Source organism: Symphalangus syndactylus, chromosome 2 (genome assembly GCF_028878055.3).
Source record: "Symphalangus syndactylus isolate Jambi chromosome 2, NHGRI_mSymSyn1-v2.1_pri, whole genome shotgun sequence".
In the NCBI taxonomy this organism is placed as follows: Eukaryota; Metazoa; Chordata; class Mammalia; order Primates; family Hylobatidae; genus Symphalangus; species Symphalangus syndactylus.
The window spans coordinates 88019636-88037383 of NC_072424.2; the positions used below are offsets into that span (position 1 = coordinate 88019636).

Consider the following 17748-nt stretch of genomic DNA (forward strand, 5'->3'; position numbering starts at 1 on the left):
ACATCAAGTGTCTGTGCACAGACTTTTTTTAATAGTTCTACCTATGAGATCTCCATCTCCGAAGTATCTCTTTCTGACATGAATATTCTAACCTATCCATTCATTGCCTCATTATTATAAAACACTTTGTCCTTACCAAGTTCCTGCAATCCTGTCATTCTCCTCTACTTTCAAAACCATCAACACACTTTTGCTTTGCTTCCCTTCCTACTCACTAGCATCTCACTTTCCTCTTCAGAGATCTGGCCAGACCACAAGGCCTTATCCCCTGTCCCAAGAGAACAGCCATATTAAGAATGCAACACATTATATCCTTTGATCATACCTTCAGCATCCTCTTCTGTCTCTTTTTCTTTCCACTAAATGTTAGGCATCAACAGTTTCGTTATACCTAGTTCTTTCTACACTTTCTCCTTTTCATAAATCCATCATTGCCAGATCTTTAACCATCAATTCTAAATGACTCACACAAACTTATATAATCAACCCTAACGGTCCTGACAATATATACTCCTGTGCTATCAGTCTGCCAGACAGCTCCACAGGGACATCTCACTAATTCAAATTCATAATATCCAAAATCAATTTATTATCCATCATTCCCCACTCTCCCCAAAAAGGAAACTTACTCATTCTTTGGGCTTCTCTATTTCTAGTAACAGCACCAAATCACTTAGGATTTGAGATCATCTTTAAATTAAAGCAAAGTACTGGATTCTCCATTAATCAGTTCAGTCAACTTTCAAAGGTATGCAAATTGCTGGTAAAATAGTTGCATCTCATCAAAAGGACACAATATAGCCATTTTCATTCAACTCCTTTGATGGTACACAAATTTGATACACTGCACATGACTTGAACTCTGAAATCAATCCCCAACAGTCACCTCCAGTATTGTGACCTAACAAGTAAATCAAAATAATCCCATTTTTTCATTACATCTAGAGGAAGCTTAAGTCAGGGGTAAGCCCAAGGCAGTTAAATTTTAGTGACTATTGTAAAAAAATTCTGTAATGGTCTATACTGAAAACTTAGTTCCCACCACAAATAATGAGAATCATACTTCTTCACAGGGTTGTTGTGAGGATTAAATCACATATGTAAGATATTTAGTACAATGCCTAGCATACACAGGTGCTCAAAATTTTTCCAAAATTAAGAAACCAAACAGCAAATCTATGAAGCTCAGAGATCATCAAGCACAATAAACACCAGAAAATCTACACCTAGGCATGTGATGTTCAAACTGCAGAAAATCAAAGACAAAGAAAAATTTTGAAAGACAGAGAGAAACCACTTTACCTATAGAGGGACAAGGATAAAAATTAGATTGGACTTCTCCTCGGTAATCATACAAAAAGAGAGGCAAACTAGAACAACCACTTACAAAACATTTTAAAAAGAAAGAAGTATAATTGATACGCTAAGAGAGGAGAGAAAAAAGGAAACCATACAAAGTGCTCAATTAAAGTCAGAGCAGAAAAAAAGAGGACATTTTTTGGGGGTGGAGGGGATGAAACAGAGGTTCCTTCCATCACTCAGACCGGAGTATAGTGGCGCAATCTTGGCTCACTGCAAAATCCGCCTCCCAGGCTCAAGTGATCCTACTACCTCAGCCTCCCAAGTAGCTGAGACTACAGGTGCATGTGACCATACCTGGCTAATTTCTGTATTTTTTTGTAGAGGCAGGGGTTTCACCGTGTTGCCCAGGCTGGTGTCAAACTTCTGGGCTCAAGTGATTGGCCTGACTCAGCCTCTTAAAGTGTTGGGATTACAGGCGTGAGCCACCAGCCCAGCCAACTTTTTCTTTTTAATGAAACGAAGAACAAGTGCAATGAATAAAAAACAGTTGCAAATACAGTAGATTTTAATACAATTATATCAATAATCACTTTAAATGTGAATGGTCTAAATATACCAATTAAAAGAGACAGAGTAGATTAAAAATAAAAAAGACCTAACTATATATTGTATACAAGAAACCCACTTTAAATATAAAAATGATTAAAAGTAAAGAAATGGAGAAAGATATACCATGCTAACATGAGTCAAAACAAATCTGAAGTAGCTGTATCAATTTGAGACAAAGTAGGTTTCTGAGTACGGGAAATGAACAGGGATAAAGAAAGGCACTGCATTACGATAAAGGGGCAAATTCTCCAAGACCTAACAATTCTTAATGTATATGCACCTAACAGAGCATCAAAATGTGAAGCAAAAACTGATAAAACTACAAGGGGAAACATGAACTCATGATCACAGCTGGAGATATCAACATCCTTTGTCGGTAATTAACTGACAGGCAAAAAATCGGTAACAATACAGTTGAACTAAATACCATCAATCAACCTGATCTAACTGATATGTATATAGTACTTCAACCAACAACAGCAGAATACACGTTATTCTCAAGCTCACATAAGTCATTCACTGAGACAGACTATATTCTGGGCCATAAAACACACCTGAAAAAATTTAAAAGAACAGAACTAATAGAGTATATTCTCTCAGACCACAATGCAATTAAACCAGAAAGCAATCTCAGAAAGATAGATGGGAAAATCTCAAAACATTTGGAGATTAAACATCACACTTCTAAATAACACATGGTTCAAAGTCTCAAGAGAAATTTCTTAATACTTTGCATTAAGTGAAAATGAAAATACAATTTATCAAAATGTGTGGGATACATCAACAGCAGTGCTTGGAGGGAAATTTATGGCACCAAGCATATATACAGATGGTCCACAGTTTATGATGGGGTTATATCCCAATAAACCTATTTTAAGTTGAAAATATCATGAAGTCTGTATTAGAAAAGTAGAAGAATCTATAAAACCATAAAAACTCTAGAAGAAAACCTAGGCAATACCATTCAGGACATGGGCATGGGCAAGGACTTCATGACTAAAACACCAAAAGCAATGGCAACAAAAGCCAAAATAGACAAATGGGATCTAATTAAACTAAAGAGCTTCTGCACAGCAAAAGAAACTACCATCAGAGTGAACATGCAACCTACAGAACGGGAGAAAATTTTTGCAATCTGCACATCTGACAAAGGGCTAATATTCAGAGTCTACAAAGAACTCAAACAAATTTACAAGAAAAAAACAACTCCGTCAAAAAGTGGCCAAAGGATATGAACAGGCACTTCTCAAAAGAAGACATTTATGCAGCCAACAGACACATGAAAAAATGCTCATCATCACTGGTCATTAAAGAAATGCAAATCAAAACCATAATGAGATACCATCTCACGCCAGTTACAATTGCAATCATTAAAAAGTCAGGAAACAACAGATGCTGGAGAGAATGTGGAGAAATAGGAACGCTTTTACACTGTTGGTGGGAGTGTAAATTAGCTCAACCATTGTGGAAAACTGTGGCGATTCCTCAAGGATCTAGAACTAGAATTACCATTTGACTCAGCCATCCCATTACTGGGTATATACCCAAAGGATTACAAATCATGCTACTATAAAGACAAATGCACATGTATGTTTATTGCAACACTATTCACAATAGCAAAGACTTGGAACCAACCCAAATGTCTATCAATGACAGACTGGATTAAGAAACTGTGGCACATATACACCATGGAATAATTAAGGCAGAAATCTATGAAATTGAAAACAGGAAATCAAGAGAAAAAAACAATGAAACTAAATGAAGATTCTTTGAAAATAACAAAATTGATAAATTTGCAGTCATGTATTATGATGTACCACACAAGGCTTTTATTTTGGTTTTTAAAAAAAATGAGTGCTACTATTCAAAATAGCAAAGATATGGAATCAACCTAAGTGTCCATCAATGGATGATTAAAGAAAATTTAAATGGAAACAACGAAATACTACTCAGCCATTAAAAAGAATGAAATCATCTCTTTTGCAGCAGCATGGATAGAACCAGAGGCCATTATCTTAAGTGAACTAACTCAGAAACAGAAAGTCAAATACCATATTTTCTCATTTATAAGTGGGAGCTAAATAATTTGTATACATGGACATAAAGAGTGGAATAATAGATAACGGAGACTCAGAAGAGTGGAAGGATAGATGGTGGGTGAGGGATGAGAAATTACTTAATGGGTACAATGTACACTATACTAAAAAGCCAGGCTTTGCCACTACGCAATATATCCATGTAACTAAACCGTACGTGTACCCTCTAAATCTATAAAAATAATTTTAAGAAATGAGTGCTAGTCTTCATCCTTGACTAAAATATAAAATGCTTCATTGTTCCTCCCTTCTTATTTAACCTTTCCACAATTCTCTGGCATAACCTCTAGCACATGCATCTTATAAAAATTTAGCAAATTTAGCAAGATGTCCCTATTCAACTAGAAAACAAACTTACTTTTGTAGCATAAGGTGAAAACATAACACACTTGATATTTTTTGGTAAAGGAATCAAACAAGTTATTCCATGCCCTGACACATAAGCTTTTCTTCTTTTCAAATAAGTTAGTCAATGTAACTTTATTGGAGTAGACCTGGCTAGGTTAGGAATAAAGAATGGCTAGATGCTGGACTAACTACTATCAAGCACACCAAATTAAAAAAAAAAAAAAACCTTTGCTGTCATCATCATCCAATAGATGTCACTACACCCAAAATCCACCTCCTTAGAATTCCTTTAGGACCTTTAGTTTAAGAAATGGTACCTTTGCAGCACAAGGGAGTAGGAAAAAAATGGGACTTTGAAATCACACATATCTGTGTTCAAATTCCACCTCCATTTCTATTAGCCATGTGACCTTGAGCAAATTACTTGATCTATGAGAGGACTCAGTTTGCTGCTTTGACAAGTACCACAAATACAATTCTAACAGATTACGCAAAAAGGAGGACTCATGACAAAGGTAACTAGGATGTCTCTGGAACCCAATCTCAGGACCATGGACAAAGGAACTCAAATACAGTCAGGACTCTGTGCGTCTGCTTCTTTGCACTCTTTGTTCTAGAAGCCCTGGCTTATCTAGCCCACAGGGCAAGAAACAAGGCCATTAACAGCTCCAGAGTTTTGTATCTCACAGCTTCAGCAACTGAAGAGAAAACAAATTATTCAACCTCTGGGCATGGAGGACCCAGGAAAAGTTCTGAGTGACTTGGCTTAGTGCAAGTGTCTAAAACCAGGCCAATAAACCACAGAAATGAACAGAATTGTGACTGGTATCTCTGGCCCCTTCCAAGCCAAAGTGATCTTTATAAAAGACAGATCTGATCCAGTAATCAACCTGATTAAAACTCTTCATGGCCTTCCCCAATAGACTTAAAATCCTTAACCTTGTTAAACCAAGCCTCATGTAGGCCCTCTGCATAGTCTGGCTTCTGTTTACCTCTGCAACCTCATTATCAAGTCACAATCCCTCTTACACTAAGCTTTAACTGTTTCACCTGTTCTTTGCATTCTCTTCCTTTTCTACCTAGCTAACTTCCACTAATCTTGCCTCTAAGAAGCCTCCCCTGACTCCCAATGTAAATCCAGTTCCCTCTTCTTTTCCTTTATAGCATTCACCAAAATTTCTAAGTACAAATGTATTTGTTCAACACCTGTTTTTTACTATACTGTTAACTCCAAGAGAATAGAGACCTATCCTTTTTAGCACCTACTTGGCCCTCAATAATTATGTGCTGATTATGAAATATGAATCATTGGTTTAACAAGGAGGACTCACTAAATGAACCAATTACAAATGAGGGGACGGTAGCAGGCAGGCAGAATTGCTATCAAGTTATTAAAATAACTGTTCCAACAGAAACTTATCGGTAAAAGGGGAGATAAAGCAGTTCTGAGACAATCCGGGCTTCTGCTAGGCAGAACAAACAACTTGTTCAATTCAGTTGACCTTTTTCTTCAATTAAATCCTTATAGGGCTATGATAGCAATTAAACAAGATAATAAATGTGACAGCATCTATATAGTATCTTGTACATCTAGCAAGCAAGCAATGTTACTTCTTTTCCTTTTGGACGTTACACATTATTTTTGAATATCACTGATCTCCAAATAATTATCAAATACTCCAATGCATATGACAAAAATAGCTGTGTTTCATGACCTCTTCCCTCACAGCACCCTGATCTTTCCACATAAGAACAGAATGACTTCTCTTTTATTCTGTAGTAATTGCATACACTCAAAATCCATTTAGCTTAAACCAAAAACATGCACTGGGAACACAAAAATGAAGCAAAGCAAAACAAAACAACCAAACGCTAACAACAAAACTGTCCTCAAGGAGTTCATAGATTCACTTTCTCAATCTGCCTTCAGCCCCATCACATCCATACCAAAGCTCCATAGCACCCCGAGTAAGGCTGCTACAAATACAAGATGCCCCGTACTTTATGGGGCAATAATCCATCTTTATATCTTCATACTCCCACTTCATGACCTCATTCCAATATTTTTTCCTTAAAAAAATTCTATGGAGATTCACTGGATATGATCTTTCTTCAAAGTATGAATGAAATCTACCCTGACTTTACTAATAGCTCAAAATAAGGAAACAAAGGAAACAATCCAAAAGAAAAATCCTGTTTCTTGACAGTGCTGGGAGTTTATTTTTAAAAATTAAAACAAACAAAAAACCCATCACAAAAATAACGCCTTTAAGAGACTAAAAAATCTTGCTTCTGAGAACAGACATGTGTGAAAGGATCAAGACTACTTTCTTTTTCAGAGGTAGGTCCAGAAAGAAGAAATGTCCTCATAAGAGGGACGTAAGTGGTAACTTTAGGGAAAATGAACTCTCAGGGAAAAGGGGGGTTACACTAAGCTTCGAAGTGCCTCAGAATTTTATTTGTAGCTAAAACAGATCTCAGAAGTCATCTACTTATACCTTTTCATTTTATAATCAAACATCTTGAGAAGTCACACAGAAGACTGCATTTCCTTCTAATTTTTGTCATGCCCTAACTTCTCGTCCCAGATAATGTAAGCCTATGCCACTCGCTGAACTGAGAAACAGCCTCCTCTTCAAGTCCACTGGGTGAAAGAGAACAAGTTCCTAATAATGTTGTCATGTCTAACACAAGAGTTACAGATCCTAGCATTTCAAGGTAGATCTGAAACTTATTTTTCCCATAGAAAGATTGTTATACAAATTATTATAGGTATTTTAATATACTTATACTAATTATTAACATAATTTTATAATTTCTTTAGTATTATTAACATAATCCTATAATTCAGGTATTTTATTATTTAAATAGGCTTTAGTGGGCTGTCTGTGACTGTAATCACTAAGTATACCGTTTCTGAGAAAATAGACTCAAGTTCCAAACCATTTTACAAGTTGTAAAATGTAATCAATTGTGTAGTAAGTTAGAACTACCAATTCACAAAGACTCAAAATTATAAGCTGAATGTGATAAACTAAAAACACAAGATTCTTAATTTTATAAAAAGTTCCACCTCAGGGGTCATTTATTTTTAACAACTAGGTACTCAAGCATTTAGCATAGGATTTAATTTACATATATCTTTTTATTACTATTTCACTAGAAAACGTAAGTCACAAAGAATCAAACACACTTCTATCTAGTGCAGGAAAAACAAAAAATATGTTAACATACATCTTCATGAAGTGAGCTATAAGAAGAAAATTGTTAATATTTCATAAATCAAAGACTGCTAACATATACATTATTAAGTATCTAGCGCCAGTTCAAAAGTGTACAGGTAATGGAATTATATCTGAACAGGTAAATGGAGTTCAAAGAACCTCCAAATTCATTTTTCTCTTTTCTCCTGAGATAAAGTTATACATTTCATTAATTATAATGTTTGATAAATCTTTAAAAATGTTTCACTAAATACATTAATTCAATGGATATTCTTTACCCATTCATTTTATTTGTTCAACAAAGAAAACTGAGCCCCTACTATTTGTTAAAACTATACTGACAACTTTGGATTTATGACAATAAGCTGCAGGTCAGTTTCTCTCCTCAAAGAACTAGGAAAAAACATGACTTTACTGCATTTACCCAAGTGACAGTGACAGCTAAATTTTAATTCATTTAAGAAAACATTATAAAACAATCCAATTCTCAAAAATGAAACCATACAATAGTAACTTTAAGCACACTTTAATAGTCTTATCTATACGAAGTTTTCTCACAAAGTAAACAAAAGCACTGTTTTGGTAAAAGTGCTAATAATATAATCTTTTGGTAGTAGTCCAATAAGGAAATCACAAGGTACTATGTACTGTGATAATGAAAAGCAAACACTTGGAAAAGATATCTTAAGTTATTCCTAAAATAAAGCAAAATGTATAATTAAATATAGTCTTATACAATATTAAAACTGTCTCTGAATGTAAGAATATTTACAAACATGAGTAATAAAGTAACTCTATAGCATACCTTATAAATGATCACAACTATGTATTTTGGATTGTATCACCTGCAAATTTTTAACAAAAAAGGCCTTAATATTTTTTGAATATATTATTCTTCACTAACTTAATTCAATATTCTAGTTTTTATCAAGTCATAATTTTTGTTTACTATTAACTATTTTAACTATATGTTTAACTATATGTAGGTATTAACTGTAATAACCTTTATGTCTGCAATTATTTAAAACCCTTGATAGATGAGAAACATTTTTCAGTTCAGAGGCATACCTCTCCAAAGCAAAAATCAATGTTAATCAGCCATTCTAACATGCCATGGAAAATCCTGACATTTTTTCATTGTATTTTTCACAGAAATTTTTTTATCATTCATCAGCTAAAAGATTTAAATTTTCTTTAAAAGGACTACAAAAACACACCTTTCCTGAATTTATGCACACTACCTATTAAATATTATCTCCATTTACATATAAGGAAACCAAGGCACAAAGGTGTCCATTTTGTAAATTGCAAGGTCATTTCCTAACCAAGCAACTAATCCTACACCATCAACTTATGTTATATGTGCGCCACTTCCAAGTGCCATAAAACAATTACTATACCTTAAAACTGCCTCTGCAATGCTTATATGTGATTCTCTTTTATCAAAAGGGTTAATGCAACAAGCTTGAACAAGGAAAGATGGAAAAGGAAAATTATAAAAATTCAACACTTACTTTTGATAGTGAATCATTTATTTTTAAATAATGAGATGTAAACAGTTTTTAACATAAAAATCAAGTAATCAACAGTTGTTTCTTGTATTTGCAAAAAAAAAAAAATTCAGCCTTCAGGTAGATCATGCAAAATTGAAGCCTACTTATACTTATAGATTTAAGTTAGGAAAAAAAAAAACTGGATTCTAAAACAAGTAATTAAATACATGATATTGCAAAGAAAAAAGTGAATAAAAAATAAAATCAAATTAGGGAATGATTGATATGATGGTTAAAATCCTCATCTTAAAGTCTTCCATTCAATGGAAGGCAACGATTAGTAATGACATATTCTGCTACTGAAAAACAAATACAAAACTTTTCTTATTCAAAACTTCCGAAATTTTATATCAAATACTTCATTCAAATATTCAATATAAACAAAAATGTTTCCTAACAGAAACTTAGAGCATAAAGGATAAACTGTTCCTGAGAGTTCAAATTGAGACTGCATTTCTAATTATGATATAATGCTATGAACAATCAGAAAAATGAATGTTACCTACCATGCAAATTTAAATTTAAGAACATTAGACGGATTGAATAACCAATAAGTCAATTACATCAATTAGTGAACAGAAAAAAGACCTTAGCTAATCGTGAATCTAACACCAAAGAAAAAATTTAAGTCGAATCCACCGCACATCTTATCATATAGAAAAGGAAGTGATTAGAGTAAGTCGTATTTAAGTACCTAGTCTAGCTGGGGATCAATTAATTAATCGGTTATAGGGCAGGTCGTGAATGTTGAGATCGGATGTGCTTTCTTTCATCGTTATTCCAGTTCATCATCCCCAAGTGCAAGAGAAGGTGTCAGAGTACCGAAGCTAGGGGGCATGCTGTAGCAAGGGGAAAAGAAAAATGGGAAAGGTGCAATGGATGCTGCATAGTTGAATAATTATCTGGGTGGCACAATGGGCGAGTCCTGCCGACATGAGCGCTGAGTGAGCGGCTCCCTAACTCTGCCCGAGGCAGCCCCCATGAACCGGCACCAGAAGCGACAGCACCGCTTCGCCTCCCCTTCCAACGAAGAAAAGGATGCCCGCACTCGCTTTACCGTTATGTCTTTAGACACCGACTCGCGGAGCAAACACGCAAACGCACGAGCTCGCTTTACTGAGCCCCGAGCACGTAGGGCGAGCAGGGTCTTCTCTGTCGCCCGGGGCTACCGCCTCCCCCGGAAAGAAGCACCGGGCGGACCGTGGGCAGGGAAGCCCGGGCGGTGGCACCTCAGGTGAGACCCGCAGTCTCTCCAGCGAGAGCAGCCCCGGGGCGGTCCCTACAGCCGAGCCCCAGGCGCGCCCGCCGCCGTCTCCCTCGGCACCCAGCCCCGCTGGCGGGTGGGCGGTGGGCGCTCGGAAAACCCGCGGATGGGGGTGGGGGCCGGGGCGGGGGAGGCGCGCCCATCCACCCCCGTCACCTTTGCGGGCCACACACCACTCGGTCTGCTCCGGCCAGTAAGGAAGAGTTCCTCTCCCAACACCCCCTCCCCGAAAAAAGCAATTCCTCAGGGACTCGCGCTCACCGTGAAATCTTGGGGGCTCTCGCCTTACCCCCTCTTCATGCTTCGGCAGCGGTCGCCGGTCCCCCTCGGCTCGCGGGACTCCACCTAGGGACCCCAGGAGGGTCGGGCTCTGGGGCGGAACCCGCTCAGGGCAGCGGCCGAGGCGCCAGGCCACAGGGAACGCCGCCTGGGGCGCCAACCGGCCGCCGGACCCACCGTGTGCTCGACGCGCGAGTGAACAACACCGCGAGCTGCCGTTCCCCCCGCCCCCTCCCCGCGCGAGACGCTCCACAACCGGGCGCAGGGACCCGCGCCAGAAGCAGGGGGGACCGCGGGACTCGCTCCGCCTATGGTCCCATCCTTGACCTCCGCCCCAGGAGCTATTCCCGGCCAGTCAGAGGTCTCAAAACTTCAGATTCTCACTTTCCTCTTCAGCCTCCAGTGCCCAGGTGCAGCCGAGGTGGGAAACCCAGCCTCCGCCCACTCCCCCATCCGTGGGGCCGAAGCTCGCTCTTCCCCCCTTTCCTGAGGTTCTGTGGTATTGCCCAATCCTCACTTTGGGGGAGGGGGACGGAGAGAACACTGCTTGGCTAGGGAATGAGGGAAGATGATAGCCAATTGAATGGAACATCCATTCGGGGGCGGGGTCAGAGAGGGACACGCTCCTGTCCCGCCCCCTTGTCCCAAACTACACTTCCCATTGTGCCCTCTCGCGCTTCCTGCCGCGCTGCACGCTGGGAGTGCAGGACCGCAAGGCCTCAAGGTATGTTGGAACTCGTATTCTTTAGTCAACTAGGTCCTGAAAGTTATAAGCTATTATAATTCTCTCTTTTTCCCTAGATAAACTTTCTTAAGCTCTCAGTTCGACAGTAGTTATTCTAATAATAATTAGCTCACTGTTTTAAGATGTAAGACATTATTTCTTAGCAAAGAAAGTTAATGATGTGTTCCATCGCAATCTGTCAGGACCTGGGAGCCTCTTCTTCCGCCCTGGCAGGGTCTCCGCAGAAGATTTGTTGCCGTCATGTCGGCTGCTATTGCAGCTCTGGCCGCTTCCTATGGTTCGGGTTCAGGGTCCGAATCGGACTCGGACAGTGAGAGCAGTCGGTGTCCGCTGCCAGCCGCCGACTCCCTCATGCACTTGACTAAATCGCCTTCGGCCAAGCCGTCTCTAGCAGTGGCAGTGGACTCGGCTCCGGAGGTGGCAGTTAAGGTAAGCACTTTTGCTACTAATGCGGTGTGGGAATTGGCTTCAGCTCCAAAACTGCCAGCCGCTTGTTAGGTACCGGGTTACCTCTTTCTCAGTGCTCAGAGATAAGTTGCTAACGTTTGAATTTCTTCTCCTTCCCACATATATCCTCGGGAGAAGCAGAATTGGAAGTACGGAATAGCCCTCCGATGCTCTCTGCCCTTGCCTCCCGCCATCAGAAAGCAAGTGGAAGGAGGGGGTGAAATTTGAATTTGTGGATTAGGGACATAGCCTGGAAAGTGCAGGTGTAATGTCGGAACATAAGTGAAATTAGATCAGGACTTCCCAAACTAGAGTATTGTGCCTTCACTTGAAGTGAGTAGTGGCCTCGATTTGTCTTATTTTTGAAGAACTAGGTTCTAATCCTGGCACCACCGCTTATGTGAACTTGGACAAGTTATGCAGCCTCCTCTCTTTCCTCACCTGTACAGTGGAGATCATTCTCAAAACATCTGTCTACATGAGAAGATGAGTGTGAAAATTGAGTGAAATTACACAAATAAAGCATATAGCACAGAGCCAACTAGTGAGAGTGCAGTAAATGTTTTATGATTGTGTATGTTAATACAGTGAGAAAAAGGCCTTGGATTTGAGAAACAGCTGCATGATCTCAATGGAGGAAGCTGATTAAGGCAAGAGTTTCCAGGCAGAGGTGACAGGCAAGCCTGAGAACGCAAAGAGCCTAGTGGGTTTGAAGAACTGAGGAAAAGCTGATGTGTCTAGAGCCTGATGAGAGCATCTACCAATTGGTAGTGCAGGCCCAGTAGAGCCCGAGGTAGGTGATCAGCTCAAGATGTGAAGAAGGGAGGCGGTGTCCAAAAATTCCTTTGTATCATGTCCTCAAGTCTAGTTTAATGACTTAAGAAGTGTTTTACAGGTTTTTAACAAGCTGTATGTGAATTTTACTTTTTAAAAATGGACATCTGTCATGAAAGAATGCTTAGAATCCTCCTAACTTCCTATCAAAACAAAACTTTTCAAACTTAAGCCCCTCCAGTAACCTCCTGGGTCTTCTCCTTTCACAGCTCAGCTTTTCGGAGCTCTCTTTTTGTCTTTGTCTCATTTTCTCCTTAACCCAATGCAGTCTGGCCCTATCCTCTTGGGAAACTACTGCCTGTGAGTGATGTCCCAGGCCTTCCAGCTGTCAAGTTCAGCCATCTGACTTAAATATCTGCATCAAATGACACTGTTCATTAGTTTCTCTTTCTTGAAACTTTCCGTTTCGCTTCCATGGGGCTCTACTCAGCATTCTGTTCCAATTATTTTACTCTCCCTTTTCAATACTGGTGTTTCCCAGGACTCTGTTCTTAGTCCTCTTTGCATTCCACATATTCTCCCATACCTTCAACCTCAGTCTGTGCTGCTTCTAGCTCAAGGTGAACACCGTGAAATGGTTAGCACAGGCTCTGGAATTAAGACTGTAATTCAAATCTTGCCTCCAGCACTTACCCGCCTGAGGACCTTGGATAAGTTACTTAAATGCTCTGTACCTAATTTTTGCTGATCTGTAAAGTAGGAATAACAGTAGTACCTATCTAACAGAATTATAATAATTGTCATAAAAGATGTAAAGCCCTTTTAACAGTGCCACACACAATGAACACTAATTAAATGCTTGCTATCCTTTTATTTCCAGTTCTATCCTCCTTGCTAGCTTACGACTTGAGAGATATATAAAAATCTCCCATTGTAAGTGTACATTTGTCTCTTGCAAGTTGGCGCTCAGCCACCTCCAATTCAGTGTGTTGAAAAATTATTTTCTTTCCCTCAAAATCCACTTCTGTTTTTCCCATTTTGATCTGTCATCCCACAATCCACCCACTAGTTCAAGCCAAGAACAAAGGAGGTATCCTTTTCTCTTCCTTCTTCCTCAGCCCCTGAAGCTAGTCATTCAATTGATTCTAACATTGCTGTTTCATTTATTTCTCTCACATCAACTCCTTCCTTGCTATTTTCACTGGTGCAGCCTTCATATCTTCCTTATTTCTCCCAGGAGTTATTCTTTTCTTTCTCTTTCAGCCTCTTCTTTTGGATAGTGGGTCCTGTCCACTTTAACTCAATGATATTCATCAAATCTCTCTCCTCTGCTGCCACTGTTTAGTTCAGATTCTCATCATTTCTCTTCAGACAGTTGTAGCCTTCTGATCTTTCTACTTCTTCCTTTCTTGTCTCCCAGTTTTATACCCCATTCTTTTCTCCACAGTGCACTTAGAATGATCTTTGTACATTCCACTTGCATCGTATCACTTCCCTGCCCAAAGACACCATGTTGTCCAATGGGTGATTTCTAAGTTTTTTTGGCAGCATGTGAGGCCTGCTATTCTCCCATGCTGAACTCTTTACAAAGCCCTGAAAGCCGAATTTTCTTTCTTCCTCTGAAGATTTTGCCCACGCTAGTCTTTCTGCCTGGAAATCCCTTGCCTAGTGCCTCCTTCCCCCACTCCAAACACTATGGTCCTTCAGTCTCAGTGCACATGTTTCCTCCTATTTTACCTTAGCCCCTTTATCATATCTTAACTATAGCACTTAGCACATTGCTGTGACTTGTTCATCTTTTTCTTTCATCTTTTTCTTTCCCCTGGACTGTGAGACCCTGGGGTCCAGAGACTGTTGTATTCATTCGTTTGTGTCTCCAGTGCCTAGTACACAAGATTAGGGAAGTATATTTGGTAAGAGAATGGAATGAAAAAGAAAGTCTTGTAAAAGTATGCACATTAAGAATCAGAATTTTAGAGCTAGACAGGCAGTGGCAGGGATGGGGGTGTTTGTCTAGAGCTCACTTAGTGCAATCACGAATACATAAGGAAACCCAGGAGGAAAGGTTGCATAAGGTACCAGAGGTCCATTAGAGGTAGAGCTGGGGCTCTACACCCAGTAGTCTGGGTTCTATGGGAGAGTAGAGGGCATTGCTCATTGTTGGTTTATGAACCAACACTTGTTTATATGGTGGGAAAACAAACTTATACATAGTAAATATAATGATTGCAAATGATTGGAAAATTGGAAAATGACCAAGGGAGATGTGAAGCATGCAAATATATTCATCTGTAGTTGACTAATTGTATTATGATTAATAGCAAGCATTTTGGCAGAGAATACATTTTTGCAGCGTTTTTAATCCATGTTTTTTCTGAGCTGTTTCCTGCAGTTGAGTATCTTTTCATATGTTATTGGTGATTCAATTTTTTTTTCTTTTGGAAGCAACTATTGGGTTGTCATTTCCTTTTGATTTTTAGAAGATCTTTACATATTCTGGATACTATCCTTTGTCAATTGTGTGTGTTGCAAAATTTTTTTCTTTTTGTGATTTGTCTTCTCACTTTTGCCTGTTGTTTACAAACAATTATTTATGTAGTCTGTGCTTGTCAAATTATTCCTTTATGTATTGTGGTTCCTGTTGCTTGTTTGAGAAATCCTTAACTCATTGTCATGAAAATATTCTCTTGTATTATCTCTTGAAAGCTTTTCACATTCATTAATCCATAGTGTGAACATTCTTAATAATATGGCTTGATAGGTGATAGGGCAGTTCCCTTGCCCTTTTTTGTTGTTCAAGAATGTTTTGGCTGGCTCTTCTTGGCCCTGTAATTCTATATACAGTTTATAATTAACTTGGAAAGTTCTACTAATACCCAGTTGGGATTTTGTTTGGGAGTATATTGAGTCATAGGTCAACTTGGAGATAATGTTATATCCGTTCATTTGTTTAGGCCTTTTTTTAGTTTCGTTTTTTTTTTTCTTCCAAAGTTTGTAATTGTCTCCGTATCAAAATCTTGTACAGTTTTATTGCAGGTATTTCTAGGTGGATCTTATTTTTATGCTATTAATAAATAGTATTGTATTTTTCATTTATTTAACTTTCTAACTGATCTTACTACTTACATAGCCATATCAGCTGCAAATATGACAGTATTTTTTCTTTCCTTTAATCATTATTTCTTTTATTTATTTTTCTTGCCTTGCTATGCTTACTACCACCTCCAGGAAGATCTAAAATAGAAATAAAAAGGATGTACCAGGCAAATTTTAACTAAGAGAAAGCTAGCACTGTTTGTGTTAATATCAATAAAAATAGACTTTAAAGCAGAAAGCATTACTGGAGACAAAAGAGTCACTTCATGATAGAAGGTTCAGTTCACAAAGAGATATAAAACAATGTAAGCCCAAAATATTTAAGCAAAAATTGACAGGACTACAAAGAGAAATGGACAAATATACAATTACAGTGGGAGATTTTTATATACCTCTCAATAATTGATAGAACAAGTAAAAACTATCAATAATGATACAGAATATGTGAACAACAAAATTAGTAAACTGCATCTAAAGGTCTTAGGGAACATGGCACTTAGCAACACAGAATGTTGTTTTCAGGCACTGGAAACATTTTGAAACATTGAAACGTAATGAAACATTTTTTAAATGACCGTGTGCTAGACCAGGGATTGGCAAACTTCAGTAAAGGGCCAGACAGTAAATATTTCAGGTTGTGCTGCTGTCACTTCTTTCTTTCTCTCTTTCGCCCTTTCTTTTTCTTCATCTTTTTTTCTTAACCCTTTAAAAATACAAATACCATCCTTAGCTTGTTGGTACAAAAAAGCAGACCGTGGCCTGGATTTGGCCCACACACTGTAGTTAGCCACCCCTGAACTGGAACATAAAATTAGTCTCAACAGATTTAAAATCTTGTTACCGTATTCTCTGACCACAGTGCACCTAAGCTAGAAACTAACCACAAAAAGATAGCTATAAAATTTCCGTCTTTGAAAATTGTGAAATTGCACTTCTAAGCAACTATACATCAGAACATGTGAGGTGCAGCCATGGCAATTTTTTTAAAAGTATAGTCATAAACACATATCACAGAAAAAAAGAAAGGCAGAAAGTTAGCATGCTAGCATCCATTCTTTTGGATTTTTAAAATCATTACATTATCTCCCTGTGCTTGCTTTAAGTCATGCAGTCAGTTTCTATTCTTTAAGTGGTTGCCCCAGAAAGCATAGCACATTCGATCAGTACTTTCACCTTCTACTGAACAATGCGAGAACCTTAGAACACTTGAATTTTATTCACATCCCCTGTACTCCTACTTTAGCTGTTGTCTGATATAATACATGCACTTACATATACACACACATCCTCCACAAGATGATGGTGAACGATGATGATTCTTACGTCTCACATGCAAGATACCACTTTCTGCCTGTAGCACATTCTTTAGAATGTCCTTTAATGAGGATTGACTGGTGGCAAATGCTTTCAGTTTTAGTTTGTCTTTTAAAAAGTTTTGGCTGGGCAAAGTGGGCAGATCGCCTGAGCCCAGGAGTTCCAGACCAGCCTGGGCAACATGCAGAGACCCTGTCTCTAGAAAAAATACAAAAATTAGCTGGGTGTGGTGGCGTGTGCTTCCCAGCTACTTGGGAGACTAAGATAGGGGGATTGCTGGAGCCAAAGAGGCAGAGGTTGCAGTGAGCCAGAATCACGCTACTGCACTCCAGCCTGGGAGACAGGGTGAGACCCTGTCTCATAAATAAATAAATACATAAATAAAATGCTTTCATCTAACTGTATTTCTCGAAGCATATTTTCACTGGGTCATTTCCTTAGCTGGCAGTTTTCTCTCAGCACTTTTAAGATATTCTGCTGTCTTCTGATTTTCATTGTTACTGATAAATCGGCTGTTGGTGTAGCTGTTTCTCTTTGAAAGTGATTTTCTTTTTTCTTTTGACACCTTTTAAGACCCCCACCCCATTTTTTTGAGATATGGTTTCATTCTTTAGTTTTATTATAGGATACACATGTGTGGATTTCTTTTTATTTTTTCTGTTCAGAATTTGTTGGATTTCTTTAATTGTGGATCAGT

The 17748-nt window shown here is 38.6% G+C and overlaps 3 protein-coding genes across 8 annotated transcripts in view; 1 reads left to right on the forward strand and 2 right to left on the reverse strand.

Annotated features, from left to right (window-relative positions):
* Nucleotides 1–11291, reverse strand: part of WASF1 (WASP family member 1) — a 78621-nt gene extending 67330 nt beyond the window's left edge. The window contains exons 1-3 of one of the 5 annotated variants that reach the window (XM_063631122.1): nt 10658–11215; nt 9827–9971; nt 8385–8424 (exon numbers count right to left, since the gene is read on the reverse strand). The gene's annotated coding sequence lies outside the window, so the exon portion shown is untranslated. Of the gene's footprint in view, nt 1–8384; nt 8425–9826; nt 9972–10657 lie in introns of all 5 variants that reach the window. The other 4 variants (XM_055261129.2, XM_055261143.2, XM_055261136.2 and 1 more) reach the window with 4 other exon arrangements.
* Nucleotides 10235–17748, forward strand: part of CDC40 (cell division cycle 40) — a 55167-nt gene continuing 47653 nt past the window's right edge. Inside the window, exons 1-2 of one of the 2 annotated variants that reach the window (XM_055261153.2) lie at nt 10235–10366; nt 11603–11849. In XM_055261153.2, the coding sequence (XP_055117128.1) occupies nt 11661–11849 (189 nt within the window). In that variant the 5' untranslated portion in view covers nt 10235–10366; nt 11603–11660. Of the gene's footprint in view, nt 10367–11363; nt 11400–11602; nt 11850–17748 lie in introns of those variants that run through there. The other variant, XM_063631049.1, reaches the window with a different exon arrangement.
* The window catches only part of METTL24 (methyltransferase like 24), a 173710-nt gene continuing 172278 nt past the window's right edge, over nt 16317–17748 (reverse strand). The window contains exon 7 of the mRNA XM_055261175.2: nt 16317–16440. Within this exon, the coding sequence (XP_055117150.2) occupies nt 16422–16440 (19 nt within the window). The 3' untranslated portion in view covers nt 16317–16421. The remainder of the gene's footprint in view (nt 16441–17748) is intronic.